Source organism: Entelurus aequoreus, linkage group LG24 (genome assembly GCF_033978785.1).
Source record: "Entelurus aequoreus isolate RoL-2023_Sb linkage group LG24, RoL_Eaeq_v1.1, whole genome shotgun sequence".
Taxonomy (NCBI): Eukaryota; Metazoa; Chordata; class Actinopteri; order Syngnathiformes; family Syngnathidae; genus Entelurus; species Entelurus aequoreus.
The window spans coordinates 1,302,299-1,324,953 of record NC_084754.1 but is presented as its reverse complement, the minus strand read 5'-3'; the positions used below and the strand labels follow the sequence as shown (position 1 = coordinate 1,324,953).

The 22,655-nt window shown below is 40.0% G+C and overlaps 1 protein-coding gene across 4 annotated transcripts in view; it reads left to right on the top strand.

Annotated features, from left to right (window-relative positions):
* Window positions 1–21,772, top strand: part of LOC133641486 (tyrosine-protein kinase CSK-like) — a 27,372-nt gene extending 5,600 nt beyond the window's left edge. Inside the window, exons 2-13 of one of the 4 annotated variants that reach the window (XM_062035244.1) lie at window positions 3,760–3,833; window positions 3,892–4,011; window positions 4,117–4,184; window positions 7,262–7,481; window positions 8,799–8,892; window positions 8,984–9,049; window positions 9,202–9,301; window positions 11,117–11,207; window positions 11,404–11,477; window positions 15,983–16,178; window positions 16,272–16,358; window positions 19,189–21,772. In XM_062035244.1, the coding sequence (XP_061891228.1) occupies window positions 3,825–3,833; window positions 3,892–4,011; window positions 4,117–4,184; window positions 7,262–7,481; window positions 8,799–8,892; window positions 8,984–9,049; window positions 9,202–9,301; window positions 11,117–11,207; window positions 11,404–11,477; window positions 15,983–16,178; window positions 16,272–16,358; window positions 19,189–19,383 (1,320 nt within the window). In that variant the 5' untranslated portion in view covers window positions 3,760–3,824 and the 3' untranslated portion in view covers window positions 19,384–21,772. The remainder of the gene's footprint in view (window positions 1–3,759; window positions 3,834–3,891; window positions 4,012–4,116; window positions 4,185–7,261; window positions 7,482–8,798; window positions 8,893–8,983; window positions 9,050–9,201; window positions 9,302–11,116; window positions 11,208–11,403; window positions 11,478–15,982; window positions 16,179–16,271; window positions 16,359–19,188) is intronic. The other 3 variants (XM_062035245.1, XM_062035247.1, XM_062035246.1) reach the window with 3 other exon arrangements.
* Window positions 21,773–22,655: the final 883 nt, after the last annotated feature.

Below are 22,655 nucleotides of genomic sequence, written 5' to 3'. Positions count from 1 at the left end.
CTACTGAAAGCCACTACTAGCGACCACGCAGTCTGATAGTTTATATATCAATGATGAAATCTTAACATTATAACACATGCCAATACGGCCGGGTTAACTTATAAAGTGACATTTTACATTTGCCGCTAAACTTCCGGTTCGAAACGCCTCTGAGGATGCCGTATGCGCGTGACGTAGACCGGGGAACACGGGTATGCCTTCCACATTGAAGCCAATACGAAAAAGCTCTGTTTTCATTTCATAATTCCACAGTATTCTGGACATCTGTGTTCGTGAATCTGTTTCAATCATGTTCATTGCATTATGGAGAAGGAAGCTGAGCAAGCAAAGAAGAAAGTTGTCGGTGCGAAATGGACGTATTTTTCGAACGTAGTCAGCAACAACAGTACACAGCCGGCGCTTCTTTGTTTACATTCCCGAAAGATGCAGTCAAGATGGAAGAACTCGGATAACAGAGACTCTAACCAGGAGGACATTTGACTTGGATACACAGACGCCTGTAGAGAACTGGGACAACACAGACTCTTACCAGGATTACTTTGATTTGGATGACAAAGACGCAGACGTGCTACTGTGAGTATGCAGCTTTGGCTTTTTTTTTGCGTATGTACGTAACTTTTTTAAAATATATAAGCTTTATGAACCTTGGGTTAGGTGAACGGTCTTTTGGGCTGAGTGATTGTGTGTGTTGATCAGGTGTTTGAATTGTATTGGCGTGTTCTATGGAGCTAGGAGCTAGCAGAGGAGCTAGCATAACACGTACCGTACCTACGTGCGCGTCACGTACGTAACTTTTTAAAAATATATAAGCTTTATGAACCTTGGGTTAGGTGAACGGTCTTTTGGGCTGAGTGATTGTGTGTGTTGATCAGGTGTTTGAATTGTATTGGCGTGTTCTATGGAGCTAGGAGCTAGCAGAGGAGCTAGGAGCTAGCATAACAAACACACAGGTGTTATTATGCAGGATTAATTTGTGTCATATTAAATATAAGCCTGGTTGTGTTGTGGCTAATAGAGTATATATATGTCTTGTGTTTATTTACTGTTGTAGTCATTCCCAGCTGAATATCAGGTACCGTGAGTATGCAGCCTTGGCTGCTAAACATTCGATAACTTGACCGTATGTGCGCATCACGTATGTAACTTTTTAAAAATATATAAGCTTTATGAACCTTGGGTTAGGTGAACGGTCTTTTGGGCTGAGTGATTGTGTGTGTTGATCAGGTGTTTGAATTGTATTGGCGTGTTCTATGGAGCTAGGAGCTAGCAGAGGAGCTAGGAGCTAGCATAACAAACACGCAGGTGTTTTTATGCAGGATTAATTTGTGGCATATTAAATATAAGCCTGGTTGTGTTGTGGCTAATAGAGTATATATATGTCTTGTGTTTATTTACTGTTGTAGTCATTCCCAGCTGAATATCAGGTCACCCCCGGCTCTCACAGCATCTTCCCTATCTGAATAGCTTCAACTCCCCACTAGTCCTTCACTTGCACTTTACTCATCCACAAATCTTTCATCCTCGCTCAAATTAATGGGGAAATTGTCGCTTTCTCGGTCCGAATCTCTCTCACTTCATGCGGCCATCATTGTAAACAATAGGGAACTTTGCGTATATGTTCAACTGACTACGTCACGCTACTTCCGGTAGGTGCAAGCCTTTTTTTTATCAGATACCAAAAGTTGCAATCTTTATCGTCGTTGTTCTATACTAAATCCTTTCAGCAAAAATATGGCAATATCGCGAAATGATCAAGTATGACACATAGAATAGATCTGCTATCCCCGTTTAAATAAAAAAAATTCATTTCAGTAGGCCTTTAAACTAGACAAGAAGCAAGGAATCAGGGAGACAGAGTTCAATTTAGCTCATGAGGAGAACGCATGGAGCTGCCCACTCAGTTACAGTCTCACCCTACGCTCTAAGGCAGTGGTCCCCAACCACCGGGTTGGGGACCAGTACCGGTCCGTGGATCGATTGTTACCGGGCCGCACAAGAATAAAAAAAAACACAAAAAAAATTTTTTTTATTTTTTTTATTTTTATTAAATCAACATAAAAAACACAAGATACACTGACAATTAGTGCACCAACCCAAAAAACCTCCCCCCCTATTTACACTCATTCACACAAAAGGGTTGTTTGTTTTTGTTATTAATATTCCTGGTTCCTACATTTTATATCAATATATATCAATACAGTCTGCAGGGATACAGTCCGTAAGCACACATGATTGTGTTTTTTTATTACAAACCCCCCCCCCATTTTCAAGCGTTGACCGGTCCGCAGTTACAAAAAGGTTGGGGACCACTGCTCTAAGGTACAGCTCCCGCGCTCCTCTATTTATTCAGGAGTTCCCTAGTTAACATCACTGAGGCTGCCTCTAAAGGGAGTGGTCACACACATCATGCAAAGCAGCTCCAGTACGCACAATACGTGACGGAATGTGCTGGGGGCCTTGTGATTTCGCCTTGTCTCTGCTTCGTCTGCGTGCTGTCGTCTTATCTTCGTTGAGGTCCTTGAAGTCCGTCCTTGGCTGTTTTAACAGGCTAAAACAAAGTAAACAACTGCGGCTAGGCCACCCCTCATATGCCGTGGAAGATTACAAGTTGTGTGCCTTTGCACAGATAGAAAAGTACAACTTGAGCACAATACATAACTATAGCAACGGCCTTTAAGCATAAGAGTTGTGTGATAACGTATACATAATTATTCTAACTAATATCTTGAGTGTAAATTTAATTGCTGGAATAAACAAAGCTGTGCGTGGTATGACATGTTTTTGAGTTTCACCATTATGTATATTAGGGATGTTTTACACCAGATGAACAATGTACTTGGGGCGGGGATAGGGGGCCATTATCCAATTTGCATAATCAGCAATAGTGCATATATTGTCTTTAAAAAGGTAAAAATAATAATATACATATATTAAAATGAAATCTGAGTTGAGTTATTATTTATTAGTATTAATATATATTTCTTGTAATATGTCGTTTTTCCTCAATTTTCCTGTTGTTGCTGCTTATTGTAGAATGTTATCCACAAGCTGCATTATACTCTTCCCTCTCTGAATGCTGGAATTTATTTTGCCAAATATAAAAAGAAGCGATGGATGTCAACAGTCCTTTGAATTATAGATTGGAAAAAAATAATTTGAGGTGGTTTATTGATATTCTCCACAATGAAGTTAAAACTAAGCACACATAGGAAAGTACATCAACATACACAGGAAGTGCACGTACATGTAGGAATCATACATATTTATATAATATAATACAGATTTGTATAAACTGGAAAAAAAAAACACTACAATTATACAGGATAATATTGGTTCTATAGCTGCTAGCTTAATGCTAACGTATAATGCTAACGTATAATGCACTCGGTCATTGACAGCCTAACGAAAATTAGCAGAACAAATTTGCACATCCATCCATTTTCTCTACTGCTTATCCTCATTAGGGTCGCCGCTAAGCTGGAGCCTATCCCAGCTGACTTTGGGTAAGAGGCGGGGAACACCCTCGACTGGTTACCAGAGAATGCAAGGCACATGTAGACAAACACTAACTTTCATACCGATGGACAATTTAGAGTCTCCAGTCAACCGCACCCTCAGAGAAAACATGCAAACTTGATTAGCTAATTTGGTTTATAGCTAGAGATGGACTTTTAAAAAAATATTGTAGCAATTGAAGCTTTGTGGGCTTCTCTTTGCAAATATCATCCTAATTACAGCATGACTGTGATTGTGTTTTAGGTGTGTGCCCTGGTTCCAACGATTAGAATAGAGGTACGAGACCTGTGAGGGCACACCGTCGCAGCATGGCAAAGGTGAGCAACAAATACACACAGTGAACTATGTCTTAGGAGCAATATTAAAACAGTAGAGTGTTGGCGTGTGTGTGATTTCCTACTGACTCCTGGGTCCCGAGTCACGGAGTGTGTGTCGGGATTCGACTTAAAAGAAACATTGGAGCGCCGCAATGTGTCGGCTGTTACAGCCACACAGGTAAATAATGCTGGTGCATTTTATGTTTGTTTTCTGCTGCTATAAGTATAAGCCAAAGTTGCCAACACTGCTAAATTCTTCTCATGTTTATTCTTTTCATCGTAGGTACCAACAAGAAGGGCAGCTACATATTGCCAGGAAGAGACAATTCCCCAAAAGCTCAATCTAATGCCGTGAGTGTCCAAGCAGGAGCTGTCAGTTGAATGCACTACAGCGGAAGTAGTGTTTTAGTTATATACCAAAATATACAAAGCCCAAAACAGTGAAGTTGGCACGTTGGGTAAATGGTAAATAAAAACAAAATACAATTATTTGCAAATCCTTTTCAACCTATATTCAATTGAATCGACTACAAAGACAAGATAATTAACGTTCTAACTGGAAATCTTTATTTTTTGCAAATATTAGCTCATTTGGAATTTGATGCCTGCAACATGTTTCAAAAAAGCTGGCACAAGTGGCAAAAAAGACTGAGAAAGTTGAGGAATGCTCATTACACACTTATTTGTAACATCCCACAGGTGAACAGGCTCATTGCAGTGTTTCCCATAAACTGCCAAGATACCTGTGGCGGTGGGGGCGTGGCTATGGGCGTGGTCACCATGACATCATCGAGTAATTTGCATAATTTACTACAATGATATGATTTTCTCTAAAAAGGCTCAAAAAATGTATACTTACTAATTAATAATAACAGTTTTGTTTTAAACGTCCATCCATCCATCCATTTTACAATATAATTACAACACTTTATGTACATATTTATATACAGATTTGAACAATAAGTTATTCACTGAAATATATTTATTAATTGTGGTTCTTACAAAAAATATATCTTATAAAAATATAAAAGCTAAAATGTCTCTTAAAGCTCTGCCCCTTTAATTAGTGCATATAATAATTTAACTTTAGCCTACTACTACAAGCATATTATTTACCAGCAACATAAAGTGAAACAGAGGCAGAGGTGTCCTGCCACAGTCAGTAACAAATAAACAGAAAACAGTAGTGGTCAAATACAAATAAGGCAACAAGAGAAGTATCCTACACTTCTCTTTTGTAAAGTAAATGTGAACAGCCTATATGGGCATCTACATCAACTATATGATTTGCCTGAGAAGCTGGACAGGACAAAAAAATAAATAAATAAAATTGTTTTTATTTTTTTAATTTATTTTTTATTTGTGGCGGACGTAATTCTTTCATGGCGGGCCGCCACAAATAAATGAATGTGTGGGAAACATTGCATTGGGAACAGGTGGGTGCCATGATTGGGTATAAAAGCAGCTTCCATGAAATGCTCAGTCGTTCACAAACAAGGATGGGGCGAGGGTCACCACTTTGTCAACAAATGCCTGAGCAAATTGTCCAACAGTTTAAGAACAAAATTTCTCAACGAGCTATTGCAAGGAATTTAGAGATTTGACCATCTACGCTCCGTAATATCATCGTGATATTGTCCGTAATATCATCATTAAGAGAATCTGGAGAAATCACTGCACATAAGCAGTGATATTACGGACCTTTGATCCCTCTGGCGGTACTGAATCAAAAAGCGACATCAGTGTGTAAAGGATATCACCACAGGAACACTTCAGAAACCCACTGTCAGTAACTACAGTTGGTCGCTACATCTGTAAGTGCAAGTTAAAACTATACTATGCAAAGCGAAAGCCATTTATCAACAACACCCAGAAACGCCGCCGGCTTCACGGGGCCCGAGCTCATCTAAGATGGACTGATGCAAAGTGGAAAAGTGTTCTGTGGTCTGACGAGTCCACATTTCAAATTGTTTTTGGAAACTGTGGACGTCGTGTCCTCCGGACCAAAGAGGAAAAGAACCATTCGGATTGTTTTTGGCGCAAAGTGTAAAAGGCAGCATGTGTGATGGTATGGGGGTGTATTAGTGCACAAGACATGGGTAATTTACACATCTGTGAAGGCACCAATAATGCTGAAAAGTACATACAGGTTTTGGAGCAACAGTGTGGTTTCATAGTAAAAGAGTGCGGGTACTAGACTGGCCTGCCTGTAGTCCAGACTTGTCTCCCATTGAAAATGTGTGGCGCATTATGAAGCCTAAAGTATGACAGCAGAGACCCCCGGACTGTTGAACAACTTAAGCTGTACATCAAGAAAGAATGGGAAAGAATTCCACCTGAAAAGTTTCAAAAATTGGTCTACTCAGTTCCCAAACGTTTACTTAGTGTTATTAAAAGGAAAGGCCATGTAACACAGTGGTACAAATGCCCCTTTTTTGCAATGTGTTGCTGCCATTACATTTTAAGTTCATGATTATTTGCAAAAAAATTAAGTTTCTCAGTGTGAACATGAAATATCTTGTCTTTGCAGTCTATTCAATTGAATATAGGTTGAAAAGGATTTGCAAATCATTGTATTCAGTTTTTATTTACGAATTCCACAACGTGACAACTTCACTGGTTTTGGGTTTTGTAGGTTGTTGTACCTGTACAATACATATGTTTCAGGCTGTGGGAATGAGTGTGGTGTGCGGGTGTTTGATTTGTATTGGCGGGTTATATGGACGGGAGGGGAGAGGTGTTTGCTATGCGGGATTAATTTGTGGCATATTAAATATAAGCCTGGTTGAGTTGTGGCTAATACATCGTGGCCGGTTAGCTCAGTTGGTTAGAGCGGAGTATATATATGTCTTGTGTTTATTTACTGTTTTAGTCATTCCCAGCTGAATATCAGGTCCCACCCGCCTCTCACAGCATCTTCCCTATCTGAATCGCTTCCACTGCCCTCTAGTCCTTCACTCTCACTTTCCTCATCCACAAATCTTCCATCCTCGCTCAAATTAATGGGGTAATTGTCGCTTTCTCAGTCCGAATCGCTCTCGCTGCTGGTGGTCATGATTGTAAACAATGTGCAGATGTGAGGAGCTCCACAACCTGTGACGTCACGCTACTTCCGCTACAGGCAAGGCTTTTTTATCAGCGACTAAAAGTTGCGAACTTTATTGTCGATGTTCTCTACTAAATCCTTTCAGCAAAAATATGGCAATATCGCGAAATGATCAAGTATGACACATAGAATGGATCTGCTATCCCCGTTTAACGAAGAAAATCTCATTTCAGTAGGCCTTTAAGGCTAAAGTATTGTTGTACATGTTCCATTTTATTGTGATGCACTTGTAAACAGTAGTAGAAAAGCATTTCACATCATAGAAATAGTATTAGTTTTAACCAACTGTAAGATAATGGTTGTTACGTTCTTGTTATTGCAGCTGGTTCCATGGCAAAATAGCACGAGTGGAAGTCGAGAAATTGCTCTACCCTCCAACGAATGGCAGATACCTGGTGCGGGAGAGTGCAAACTATCCCGGAAACTACACGCTGTGTTTGAGCAATGACAACACAGTGGAGTACTACCGTATCACTTACTCCGATGGCAAGTTTTTCATAGAGGACACTCAGCGCTTTGACACCCTCATCCAACTGATAGAGGTACAACGTACACATTTTAATTGTGCATCATTTCATGTTTATTGAGTGTATGCATCATGTTTCCTAATGTCTTGCTCACACATTCATCACTAACCTGTAAAATCCGCCATATACACTACCGTTCAAAAGTTTGGGGTCACATGTAAATGTCCTTATTTTTGAAGGAAAAGCACTGTACTTTTCAGTGAAGATAACTTGAAACTAGTCTTAACTTGAAAGAAATACACTCTATACATTGCTAGTGTGGTAAATGACTATTCTAGCTGCAAATGTCTGCTTTTTGGTGCAATATCTACATAGGTGTATAGAGGCCCATTTCCAGCAACTATCACTCCAGTGTTCTAATGGTACAATGTGTTTGCTCATTGGCTCAGAAGGCTAATTGATGATTAGAAAACCCTTGTGCAATCATGCTCACACATCTGAAAACACTTTAGCTCGTTACAGAAGCTACAAAACTGACCTTCCTTTGAGCAGATTGAGTTTGTGGAGCATCACATTTGTGGGGTCAATTAAACGCTCAAAATGGCCAGAAAAAGAGAACTTTCATCTGAAACTCCACAGTCTATTCTTGTTCTTAGAAATGAAGGCTATTCCACAAAATTGTTTGGGTGACCCCAAACTTTTGAACGGTAGTGTATGTGTTTTATATTCCATCAGTTGTAGTTGCTTTTTCAGGCTTTCGATTAGACAAAATTTGCGTGTGTGTGGGTGAGAGAAAGTCTGCAGATTTTTGTTTCAATAAAATGATTGTTGATCGACCAACTCCTTGACATACTTTAGAAAGCTGCAGTAGTTTATATTTTCATAAAAACACCAGTACTAAAAAGTTGGCACCTCTAATCAGATCAATCCATCAGGATCATGATGGAGGGTGGAAATACAACATAACACCAAATAGCATTAACATTAAAGGCAGATTGTCAATGATAGTAAATTCCTTATAAATAATATTTTCACGAACATTGCTTGCTTAGACTTCACGTCCTCTGCGATGTCATAGTGAATGTTGCTTGTGTTTGTGTTGTGCAAAGCCAGGCGAGTGACGTTAAAAAAAAACATTGCTCAGCTGGGACAGTCTCGGATTTTTACAAGAAAATGACCCACTCGCAATAGAATTAGCACCACACTTGCCAGTTCGAGTGATTTTACAATGTATTTATTTTTTTACTTTAAAAAATAAAATATACAAATAAAAATGAAAGTTTAGTCTGAGTCAGTCTTTTTTTCCTGGGGTCTGAATGGAGGTAGGCCGGATGTGACCCATGGCCGTTCCCTGTCAGTCATTATCCATTGTTTGTCTCTTCTTTTCCATAGCACTACGAACAAGATGCTGATGGTCTCTGCAGCAAACTAATTGAGCCACAGTTGAAGAAGGAGATTCTAGATGTCCAAAGAGAATTTGTGAGAGGTGAGGTTCACTTCAACACTTGATGACTATTTACACACAGAAACCTTGCAGTTTGTGGTTGTGTCATTTTATCTGTCTTCAATTTTACCAGGTGGCTGGGTGCTGAACAGAAATGACCTCAAATTAGAGAAAGTAATTGGAAGGGGAGAGTTTGGAGGTGAGTAACATCTGGGTTGACATTTATTAGGAGTTAATATGTGGACCATGTGTTTGGATTAGCAACACAACACAAACACTATTTTGTAATATTTGCTGCCATGTCATCACATAATTACCTGAGTGCTTTGTTGTTGCTTGTGATCTTTGCAGAAGTTAAGGTGGCTGACTACAAGGGGACTAAAGTAGCTGTGAAATGCATTAAAAATGATGCTACTGCGCAGGCCTTTATATCAGAGGCTTCTGTCATGACGTAAGTCAATTAATATGTGAATGCTCACAGAGACTGCCATTCACTCTAATGGCATTAAGGCATTATGATGATTTTAATCTACATTTAAAACACATCCTTCTAGTCTAGATTAGTGGTTTTCATACTTTTTTTCCACCAAGTACCACCTCAGAAAAAAATTGACTTTTCAAGTACAAAACCCAAAACGAGTGAAGTTGACATGTTGTGTAATTCGTAATAAAAACAGAATACAATGATTTGCAAATCCTTTTCAACTTATATTCAATTGAATGCACTGTAAAGACAAGATATTTAATGTTCGAACTGAGAAACATTTATTTTTTGCAAATAATCATTACCTTAGAATTTAATGGCAGCAACACATTGCAAAAAAGTTGTCACAGGGGCATTTTTACCATTGTGTTACATGGCCTTTCCTTTTAACAACACTCAGTAAACGTTTGGGAACTGAGTAGACCAATTTTTGAAGCTTTTCAGGTGGAATTCTTTCTCATTCTTGCTTGATGTACAGCTTAAGTTGTTCAACAGTCCGGGGTCTCAGTTGTGGTATTTTAGGCTTCATAATGCGCCACACATTTTCAATGGGAGACAGGTCTGGACTACAGGCAGGCCAGTCTAGTACCCTTTTACTACGAAGCCACGCTGTTGTAACACGTGGCTTGGCATTGTCTTGCTGAAATAAGCAGGGGCGTCCATGATAACGTTGCTTGGATGGCAACATATGTTGCTCCAAAACCTGTATGTACCTTTCAGCATTAATGGTGCCTTGACAGATGTGTAAGTTACCCATGCATTGGGCACTAATACACCCCCATACCATCACACATGCTATCTTTTGAACTTTGCGCCTGTAACAATCCGGATGGTTCTTTTCCTCTTTGTTCCGGAGGACACCACGTCCACAGTTTCCAAAAATATACAGACCATAATGTTAGGGATTTAAAATAATGTCAACGCAATTAAAAAATATACCGCACTAAATATGACTAGCTAATTAATCGCAATCAACACGATAAATTGACAGCCCCAAGAAAAATCATTGTATATTTTCTGTAATCAGGTACCGTATTTTTCGGAGTGTAAGTCGCTCCGGAGTATAAGTCGCACCGGCCAAAAATGCATAATAAAGAAGGAAAAAAACATATATAAGTGGCACTGGAGTATAAGTCGCATTTTTGGGGGAAATGTATTTGATAAAAGCCAACAGCAAGAATAGACATTTGAAAGGCAATTTAAAATGTCTAAAGAATAGTGAACAACAGGCTGAATAAGTGTACGTTATATGAGGCATAAATAACCAACTGGTATGTTAACGTAACATATTATGGTAAGAGTCATTCAAATAACTATAACATATAGAACATGCTATACGTTTACCAAACAATCTGTCACTCCTAATCGCTAAATCCCATGAAATCTTATACGTCTAGTCTCTTACGTCAATGACATCAATAATATTATTGGATATTTTACGCTAATGTGTTCATCATTTCACACATAAGTCGCTCCTGAGTATAAGTCGCACCCCCGGCCAAACTATGAAAAAAATTGCGACTTATAGTCCGAAAAATACGGTACTCAAATTATTTGAGGAATTGTTTAATCCTTTTTAAATCCCCTTTTAGTTTTAAATGCTATATCTGAATGTGTTCCAACTCAGTCGCACTAGTTGGGAGGGTGTTTGCTGTTCTAAGCTGACGCTTCCAGCAGGTCGCTGTGAAGGGAAATATTAAAGTGTGTTAAAGTTACAATGATTAAAAGGTTTAAACAATTGAAAACCCCAAATAACCTCGGTTTGTGCCACTGTTATCAAAGGAAACTACATCACAATAACTTGGTGAAGCTGCATGGAGTGATCGCAGAGGAGGACGGCAGTTTATTCATCATCACTGAATACATGACAAAGGTAGAAGTTCAACTGTTATTCACTGTCAGCATCCGCACTACCTGGCTTACACATATACGTGTGTGTGTGTGTGTGTGTGTGTGTGTGTGTGTGTGTGTGTGTGTGTGTGTGTGTGTGTGTGTGTGTGTGTGTGTGTGTGTGTGTGTGTGTGTGTGTGTGTGTGTGTGTGTGTGTGTGTGTGTGTGTGTGTTTGCAGGGTGCCTTGGTGGACTACCTACGTTCCAGAGGAAGGGCTGTACTCTGTGAAGTTGCTCTTCTTAGATTTTCATTGTGAGTGGTAGAGCAGCTGCAGTTTTAGAGATGAAATATATTTAAGCCACATCATTTGGTATGCTTGCACTATCTACATTTAAAAAAAACAGGAAAAATGTACTGTGATTAATCGCGATTAGTCAAACTTCAAACGTGTGATTATTCGGATTTAAAAAATTCATCATTTGACAGCACTGATATTTGTAGGTTTACATCTTTTGTACCCACGTGAGTGCCTTTTAAAGAGGTCCTATTATGCAAAACCAACTTTTCTTACAAGTTGGTACCTGTTTTTGTGTATTTCAGATCCCAATCAGTCGCAAAAATTTGAATTCAAACCATTGAGGCATGGCAGAGATATTTGTAAAACGAACTTGCCTTCTTCCAAACTTGCTCCAAACGAGCTGTATGGAATTTGGTTGAGCTCATAGGACTAGATAGTACAATCCCTCAGATTGATCAGCACTTAGTGTTGAGTCGGGGGGCAAAAGCTTCACTGGGGTCTTCAGGTGGGCACCCCACTTCATTTGGTTTTTTGTTGATAGGCCCACGACACCTCCAGAGGGCTCAATGGGAACATCTGGCGTCCCAGGTGTCCGCCCCTCTACCCTTACCCATAGATGTCATTTTTCAGCCCAGTTGGGGTCCTTTCTCTTGATCCATATCCATCTGCTACTTCGTTCGGCAGCATCTAACAGCGATTTGACAGCCCACTGGAAGGCCTGACCTCTCACTCCCTTTCCTTTCAGAAGCTTGTTTGTGGACGCAGCAACGAAGCCTCTGCACCCGACTTCAACTGGAAGCACTCGGGCACGCCAGCCACGCTGCTCTGCATCGGCTGCTATGTCCGCATACCTTAGTTGTTTGCGCTCATATGCTTCACCAACTGCTGCTTCCCATGGCACAGTTATTTCAACAATGAACACAGTCTTCCGGGCGGTTGACCACAAGACCAGGTCCGGCCTGAAGCTGGTTGTAATGATCTCAGGCGGGATTTTCCAGTCCCGGGCAGAGTCCAGAAAGGTTGCCTCCACTTTTGCAGATGTTTTTTTATGAGAGTTGTCCTGCTCTTACGAACGGAGTGGTGATTGAGTGACTAGGAATTGGGGGAGGGAGGAGGGTCTTGTTGGTATTTCTCCTATCTTCCAGGGTGATCGCCAGTTGTCTTAGGACCTGGTTGTGCCTCGAGGTGTAGCGGCTTTGAGACAAACTGGTTTTGCAGCCGGTGAAGATGTGACTGAGTGTTGCAGGGGTTTGGCAGCGTGCACAAGAAGGATCTTCTCTAAACCATTGGTTTAAGTTCTTGGGTGTGGGAAGAACATCGTAGGTGGCTCTGATGATGAAGCTGATTTGGCTACCTTCCATTTCCCAAGGATCCTTCCATGTGAGCCTACGATGCTCCAGGTTTTCCTAGCTAGTTTTCTGTCCCTGTTTTTGGACTGTGCCACTGCTGTTGCACATCTGTCTGCTTCCTCTTGTTGCCGAAACTGATCAACAACCAGCTTTCTCCTCTGGGCTGATGTTGCCTTGTGCCATGTGGGTCGACTAGCTCCAAGTCCAAACCCACCTCTTCCATGCAGCATTTGTCCCACAACGTCTACATGCCTGAGAGCAGATTTGGCTTGCTGCACGGCCTCAGATGGGATCCATTTCCTCCCGGTTGCCAGTCTGGGAGCAACCGCTCGGATCGCTTCATCTTGAGACTCAGTCATGGTCATGCTCAGCCTTACCTTGGTGCATTTTAACTCCTCCATGAGGCTAGAGATGGGCAGTTCCAGGGCACCATGACCATAGAGGCCGATGTTACTGAGGCACCGCGGGAGGCCAAGCCACTTCTTGATGTATGCACTGACTGTTCTCTCCAGCTTCTCCACTTTGGTCATGGGGATCTCGTGGACTGTTAGTGGCCACATCAAACTGGGGTGCAATCCAAACTGTAGGCACCACAGTTTCAACTTGCCAAGATGTAAGGTCTTTTCTATGCGGACAAGGCCTTTGATGTTTTTTTCCCTCAGCTGAACGCTCTGGTCCGAGTTTTTGAGACGTGTGTTGTACGATCGCCGTAGACTCTTGACTGGCAACTCTGACACCAACGGAATGGGAGTATCCTCGATGTAGAGACTTTGGTCCGTGAGTTTCCCCTTGGCGATGGATATGCTCCTGGACTTGCTGGGTTTAAACTTCATCCGTACCCATGTAATGTTGGCATGAAGCTTTCCCAGCAGATGTTTGGTGCATGCAACGGTTGAGGTCAAGGTGGTCATGTCGTCCATGTATGCGCGGATGGGAGGTAGACGCTGTCCCGCTCTCAGACATTCTCCACCCATCATCATCGGCGGTCACTCGAAGCAAGTATGACAATCCTCCTGGTAGGGGGGTATCCTTGACAGATCCGGGTCAGGGTCCAGTGGCATGGAGTCCAAGACGACTGGGGACCCTTTTCTGCTGCAGCCTTCATCCGCCATCCCAGCCGTTGTGACGCACCATAGGTTTAGCAATCATCCTCCGCCTGTTCCACCGTTGAGGTCTTGGGTTGTTATTTCCCCATAATTGGGCCCACGTGGATGTGGGGGTGCCTTCGACCGTCATCGCAGCCGTTGTGGTGGTTCTTACATCTACCGTCTTCCCCCTGCTCTGCCGTTGAGGTCTTCACCGTATCCCTGGCTAGGGGGCAGTCAGGTACTAGGCCTTTGCCAAGGGCTACCTGGGGTAACAGTAGTAAAGGGGTTAACCTCCTAGTGCCCCAAGACCCCTTAGCCGGATGCACTTTAACGTCATGCCCGTGACATTCTCCACCCACAACCCATTTGTAAGCGCGAATTATCACTTCCATTGCCCTGGTGAAGGTAAGAGGGGAGACGGTACATCCAGCCATTATTTCCACTTCCAAAGATTGCCATGATGTTGTGTATTCTGTTGTTTTGACACAGAATTGCAGATGTCGGAAGTAGTTTTTCACCAGGTTTGTGATGGTATTTGGGATGTGGAAGAAGTTGAAGGCTGTCCAGATGAGAGAATGAGGTACGGATCCGTAAGCGTTGGCTAGGTCCAGGAGTAAGGCGTGCAGGTCTCTTCCTTCCCTCTTGGCAGTATGGATTTGGTGCCATATCATGCTTGTATGCTCCAAGCACCCTGAGAAACCAGGTATTCCAGCTCTCTGCACGGATGTGTCAATCAAACTGTTTTGCTTCAGGTACGTTGTCATCCTTTTAGCAACGATGCTAAAGAAGACATTCCCTTCAACGTTTACCAGGTTGATCTGCCGGAATTAATCAATGTTTGAGGCATCTTTTTCCTTGGGGAATAACACTCCCCCAGCTCTGCACCACGCTTTTGGGATGGTTTGCTTCGTCCACATCACCTTCATCTGCCTCCACAGAAAGCGTAAGACATTTGGGGAATTTTTGTACAGCCGATATGGAACTCCATTTGGTCCTGGACAAGGCCTTTGATGGTTTCTTCCCTCAGCTGATCGCTCTGGTCCGAGTCGTGCGTTGTACCATCGCCCTAGACTCTTGACTGGCAGCTCTGACACCAACAGAATGGGAGTATCCTCGATGTAGAACCTCTGGTCCGTGAGTTTCCCCTTGATAACTTAATGGATATGCTCCTAGACTTGCTGGGTTTAAACTTCATCCGTGCCCATGTAATGTTGGCATGAAGCTTTCCCAGCAGAGACTTTAGTGACGTATTTGGTCTTAGTTACGTCAGTGGATATCTCCATATACGGTAGATGTTTAGCCGAAGAAGTTTACGTGACTCCGCCATTTTATCCAGTTGTAGTCAATAAGTTCCTTATTTTTATTTATCCTCTTGTTGTGGGGCAAACTAGCTCATTCATACATGCATGCTAAAATTCTGCGCTGTTGCCATTTCTAATGAAAAGTAGCGTATGGTTCTAACTTATATCTGTCAGTATACTTTACATAGAAGCCTTAAAAACCACAACACTGCGAAGGGGGGAACAGACGCAGTTGAAGGGGGCTTGGCCTGGAGGAGGACTTTGGCACGTAAATAAGTGTCCTGTGGAGACGGTCAGAAAGCAGCCTGAAGATGATCTGTAAAACATCATCTATGCAACATTTTGACCAAAGCACCATTATGACATGTTATGTAGACCACAAGGAAGTCTTTTAAATGTTAAAAAAAAATTCACAACATGACCCCGATTTGAGAACTAGTGCATTAAATTGTGCAAGAATAAACACTTATTGGTAGCATGTCGACCTACGGTATGTTTATCATTGTGGTCGTAGAGTACAAATGTTTGTTATATTGCTCAAAACGCTTCATTATGTCTTCGTATCTATATATTTTCAATTTATTTTGTAATCAGACAATATTTGACATGCATGTCGGGTACAAATTCCAGCTAATATACTGAATATACGGTATTAGATTCCAAGAACATTTGAAAAGTAAATGTTTATATTGTTCTCATGTCATGCAGCTAAAGCAGATATTATGTTGGAGCTATTTTGAGTTGTGCAGGTGTTCCTAATAATATTGCGATCTTTTTTCAGACATGTGTGTGATGCCATGTCGTATTTGGAGGCCAATAACTTTGTCCACCGCGACCTGGCAGCTCGTAATGTTCTTTTGACCGAGGACCATGTGGCTAAAGTCAGCGACTTTGGTTTGACCAAGAAGGTGTCTTCCGTTGAGGCCATGAACAAAATGCCTGTGAAGTGGACTTCGCCAGAGGCCCTCAGAGAGCAAGTACGTGTCTTCTTGTTCTGTGGGGAGATTTTATTTTGCAACAATTGTTTAAAAAAATCTTAAAATGTTTTTTTTTTCTTTCTCTTGCAAAAGAAATTCTCCACCAAATCGGATGTTTGGAGTTACGGTGTTTTGCTTTGGGAGATTTTCTCATTTGGTCGAATTCCTTATCCAAAAGTTGTGAGTATGCACCATTTGAGAGAAGTAGTCAGGAGCAGCGACTGGGTAGTAATCCCAAACAGTTTAAGATTAGATAAGAATAGCTTAAAATAGCACAACGGAGACCCCGGACTGCTGAACAACTTAAGCTGTACATCAAGCAAGAGTGGGAAATAATTCCACTTCAAAAATGTGTCTCCTCAGTTCCTAAACCTTTACTGAGTGTTGTTAAAAGGAAAGGCCATGTAACACAGTGGTAAAAATGCCCCTCTGGCAACTTGTTTGCAATGTTTTGCTAATATTAAATTCTAAGTTAATGATTATTTGCACCAAAAAAACAAATGTTTTTCAGTGTGAACATTAAATCTCTTGTCTTTCCAGTCTATTCAGTTGAATATAAGTTGAAAAGGATTTGAAAATCATTGTATTCTGTTTTTATTTACCATTTACACAACGTGACAACTTCACTGGTTTTGGGTTTTGTAAATCAAATACTCATAGCTAGAGCATAAACAACTTGTTTGCAACCTTCTAAATACGTCCTTCAACATTATGAGAGCCCTCTAGACATGAAATAACACCCACAGAGTCACCTTTATACTCTTTTCATCCAATATAGTAATGCTGGCTGAGGCTGAGCCAATCAGTGGCCACGATACTTAACTGCACACTCTAAATGGTTTAGTCTCATATAGTGGACAATACTACTGTTGTATTGATAGTTTGAATTGTAAGGCCATGTTTATGCTTAAAAGTGCTTATTTTAAAACCAAGAAACTTTTTTTTTAAAAACAACCCCAAAAAATTTGCAATGTAGTGAAGCCGCAATATTTTATCACAATGTGGGGTGGGATGACTATAAATCTTTGAAAACATCCGAGACACTTAACGTAGAGGTGTTTGCAGAGCTGTACTGTTTTTTTAAATTATTTTGCTAAATTAATGTAGCCTTGTGATAATTAATTCATTGAACTGCTCATATTGGACTGAACAGCCCAAATCTTGCCTATGTAACAGTTACTCCCGCCATCATCTTGTCACGCATAATGTTGGTTTAAATCAGGTCTCTCCCACTTTCCTCACTACGACAGCTACTTTGCCAGAAAGAAAAGAGAGGTGAGCGACTTACGTTTTGTTTACATGACTGGCAACTAGGGATGTCCGATAATGGCTTTTTGCCGATATCCGATATTGTCCAACTCTTATTTACAGATACCGATATCAACCGATACCGATATATACAGTCGTGGAATTAACACATTATTATGCCTAATTTGGACAACCAGGTATGGTGAAGATAAGGTCCTTTTTAAAAAAATTAATAAAATAAGATAAATTAAAAACATTTTCTTGAATAAAAAAGAAAGTACAACAATATAAAAACAGTTACATAGAAACTATTAATGAATGAAAATAAGTAAAATTAACTGTTAAATGTTAGTACTATTAGTGGAGCAGCAGCACGCACAATCATGTGTGCTTACGGACTGTATCCCTTGCAGACTGTATTGATATATATTGATATATAATGTAGGAAGCAGAATATTAATAACAGAAAGAAACAACCCTTTTGTGTGAATGCAAAATTATTTAAATTTGGTCCCCATGAACCATATTAACTCTTCTTCCCCCAGGGTCCCCAGTAAGAATGATCAGCACATTACTTCATCAATCCAGAGATTTAATGGGGGTGGGAGGTTTTTTGGGTTGGTGCACTAATTATAAGTGTATCTTGTGTTTTTTATGTTTATTTAATTTTTTTTTTTTAAATAAATCAAAATACGATACCGATAATAAAAAAAAAACGGTACCGAAAATTTCCGATATTACATTTTAAAGCATTATCGGACATCTCTACTGGCAACATTTCAATAGTACTTTATTTACAAAGCACATCAATTTAATTAACCAGTGCAGTCATCATCTTTATGATATTTTGGGATTAAATCATGTTTGAATTGAACGGTTATATTATACTTAGACCTGAAGTAAATAATATTTGACTTTTGGTAAGGTACTCCAGGAGACACCAGGTTTAAATCCTCACGTTTTCCGGGAAATGTATTTTGCCCTTCTTTCCCAGCGCGCTCAATTTCTCGTAAAGTTCCCGTATTTTAGATTTCATGAAAATAACACAACATGAATAATATTTTCTTGCATTTTCTGGAAAATGAAGTATGGTTTAAACTCCTAGTTTTATTTTGTAACACTCTGTGTGTGTGTGTGCGTGTGCGTGTGCGTGTGCGTGCGTGCGTGTGTGTGTGTGCGTGCGTGCGTGCGTGCGTGCGTGCGTGCGTGCGTGCGTGCGTGCGTGCGTGCGTGCGTGTTCTGGCAATGCTTACTTTATGGGGACATCACTCCGTTTACACAGTCACCTTTAGGGGACTTCTGACGTTATGGGGACAAAAAAACAGGTCCCCTGGAGGGAAACCTTTTTAAATGATAGTCAGATCCATTCTGAAGATGCTAAAGTGATTTTTTTAAGCTTTGGCCCATAAAACGTGTTTACTGGTTAGTTTGAGTGTGAGACATTTGCACAGCAGCCCAAATTGCATCCGTACAAATTTGTGTGAATTATGCAAAATTATTTCAATTTGGTCCCCATAAACCATATTAACTCTTTTCCCCCCAGCGTCCCCAGTAAGAATGATCAGCACATTACTTCATCAATCCGGAGACTTAAAGATGTGTATGAGCTAACTGGGCAGTGGCCATTTTACCTCTTTTTTTTTTTATGCCTCCACAAGTGATGATCAAAAACTTGGCCCCCATTCCAAATGATAACCAGTATGTGTGTGTGTGTGCACAGTGCATGTTAACAGTATCAACTCTATTGTTGTCCTTTGTGCAGCAATTAAAAGACGTGGGGCTTTTATTGGAGAGCGGATTCCGGATGCCTCCTCCAGACAGATGTCCTGCAGATCTCTACAACATCATGAAGCAGTGCTGGCAGCTGGATCCTGCTCGTCGCCCAAATTTTAAACAGTTGATGGAGCAGCTGCTAAATATCCGCAAGGGCTTCCGTAGAAATCACACGCTGGTGTGACCCAGCCATCTGTATGGTGTCGCCTACTGTTGTTTGGACTCTAACGTGGGAAGAAAACAAATACCTCCATTGACCATCATTTGACGATGTTCACAACGTATTACAGCATTGATAACATGTTCTTTTGTTGCTTTTACACCAATGACAATTTTATTGGCTGTTTTGAGAAGTGTCATGTCTTAAGTACATCTTCCTACATTCTCTGAATGTTTATGAGCCTTTTTGTGGACGATTATGACAATATTTGGCAACACTGACAGGGGAAATATCTCTTAAACCACAATTGACTGACATTTCTCCTATAAACACGTGATATGCAGCCTATTTAAAAACATCTATTCATATTTTCTGAATGTTTTAAACCCAATTGCTACTGAATATCAACATGTGGGATAGAAACAAGAGCCAATATGATCTTACTCTCCACAATTGTTTTTGTTTTTTTCTCCATGAATGTATTGTTTTCATCTTGTTTGGAAATACCCCCCCAAAAAATACAGTATTTTTTGGGGCATAGTTTCTCTAACATTTTGCGTCAAATTGTCGAGAACGCCAATTTTCACTTTGTGAACAACTTGTTGAACAGTTTAAGAACAACATTTCTCAACCAGCTTTTGCAAGGAATTTAGGGATTTTACCATCTACGGTCCATATTTTCATCAAAAGGTTCAGAGAATCTGGAAAAATCACTGCACGTAAGCGACAAGGCTGAAAACCAACATTGAATGCCCGTGACCATGGATCTCTCAGGCGGTACTGCATCAAAAAGCGAAATCAGTGTGTAAAGGATATCACCAGATGGGCTCAGGAACACTTCAGAAAACCACTGTCAGTAACTACAGTTGGTCGCTACATCTGTAAGTGCAAGTTAAAACTCTACTATGCAAAGCCAAAGCCATTTATCAACAACACCCAGAAATGCCGCTGGCTTCGCTGGGCCCGAGCTCAAATTGTCGAGAAGACCAATTTTGATTTCAAAAGAGAAATGGTACTTTTTCTACATTGAAAATGTCATAAAATGTGGAGAATGTCATTGAATGTGAAACAATCCATATTTACAAATCCAGAGTGATTACATGTATATTAATTATTAACCCTTTCTAAAATAAAATTACAAAAATGTACAACTCACTCATGATGGCAAAGGAGAACAGAATGAAAACTTCCCACATTCTAAAAAACTATTTAAATCAAATAGACATTTAAAAGTCATGTATAGTATGGCAGTGTTTTTCAACCTTTTTTGAGCCAAGGCACATTTTTTGCGTAGAAAAAATGCGGAGGCACACCACCAGCAGAAATCATGAAAAAATTAAAACTCAGTTGACAGTAAAAAGTCGTTGTCGCAATTGTTGGATACGACTTTAAAGCATAACCAAGCATGCATCACTATAGCTCTTGTCTCAAAGTAGATGTACTGTCACCACCTGTCACATCACACCCTGACTTATTTGGAGTTTTTTTGCTGTTTTCCTGTGTGTAGTGTTTTAGTTCTTGTCTTGCGCTCCTATTTTGGTGGCTTTTCCTGTTTTGTTGGTATTTTCCTGTAGCAGTTTCATGTCTTCCTTTGAGCTATATTTCCCGCATCTACTTTGTTTTAGCAATCAAGAATATTTCAGCTGTTTTTATCCTTCTTTGTGGGGACATTGTTGATTGTCATGTCATGTTCGGATGTACATTGTCTTTGCTCCACAGTAAGTCTTTGCTGTCGTCCAGCATTCTGTTTTTGTTTACTTTGTAGCCAGTTCCGTTTTAGTTTCGTTCTGCATAGCCTTCTCTAAGCTTTAATGCCTTTTCTTAGGGGCACTCACCTTTTGTTTATTGTTGGTTTAAGCATTAGACACCTTTTTACCTGCACGCTGCCTCCCGCTGCTACCGGCTGCCACCTACTGATATGGAAGAGTATTACACGGTTACTCTGCCGAGCTCTAGACAGCACCGACACTCCACAACAACACATCATTTGCAGACTATAATTACTGCTTTGCAAAAAATATTTTGAACCCAAATAGGTGAAATTAGATAATCTCCCACGGCACACCAGACTGTATCCCTGTGCCGCGGCACAGTGGTTGAAAAACACTGTAGTACGGTGCTTTCATTTGTTTTTTATGTTATTTTCTTTCCAGTACGTTTCTCTCTTGACTTGTTTGAATTATTATATTTACTGTAGATATTTTGGAAGATTTTACACTTAAAAAATTTGTACGTGCATATTTTTGTCGTTCTGAAAGACGGCGTTTGTTTTGTATGTATAGTTTTGTAACATTAGTGATGTGTGGTATGATGCTGAAATATCCACACTGCCGATACCAGATCTTTATGCTCTAATATACATCCTCACATTAAAATATTGATACTTTTTCCACCAAAACAAGTCAAAGTATGCAGGAGACATGTTGATGTTGGTTATTAAAAACCATATTGTGTATTATATGTGACTAAGTATTTTATTATTAGTAGTAGTTACAACTAGAGATGTGTTATCGGCCGATAAATGCTTTAAAAAATTTAATATCGGAAATTATCGGTATCGGTTTTTTTTATTATCGGTATCGTTTATTTTTTTTATTTTATTAAATCAACATAAAAAACACAAGATACACTTACGATTAGTGCACCAATCCAAAAAACCTCCCTCCCCCATTTACACTCATTCACACAAAATGGTTGTTTCTTTCTGTTATTAATATTCTGCTTCCTACATTATATATCAATATATATCAATACAGTCTGCAAGGGATACAGTCCGTAAGCACACATGATTGTGCGTGCTGCTGCTCCACTAATAGTACTAACCTTTAACACTTAATTTTACTCATTTTCATTAATTACTAGTTTCTATGTAACTGTTTTTATATTGTTTTACTTTCTTTTTTATTCAAGAAAATGTTTTTAATTTATTTATCTTTTTTTTTTTTTTTTTTTTTTTTTTTAAAGGACCTTATCTTCACCATACCTGGTTGTCCAAATTAGGCATAGTAATGTGTTAATTCCACGACTGTATATATCGGTATTGGTTAATATCGGTATCGGTAATTAAAGAGTTGGGAAATATCGGCAAAAAGCCATTTTCGGACAGCCCTAGTTACAACTTTTTCTCATGACATATCCATGTTTTTTTTCTTACATTTTGACTGTTATTTTTTCCCATGTAAGAATAAAATAATAATATAACTATATTCATGTTCAATTATATCATAACTTTATAAAAAAAATAAAAATGTATAGTTTTGTATCGAATTGTTTAAATAAAGTTGTGGGAAAAGGGC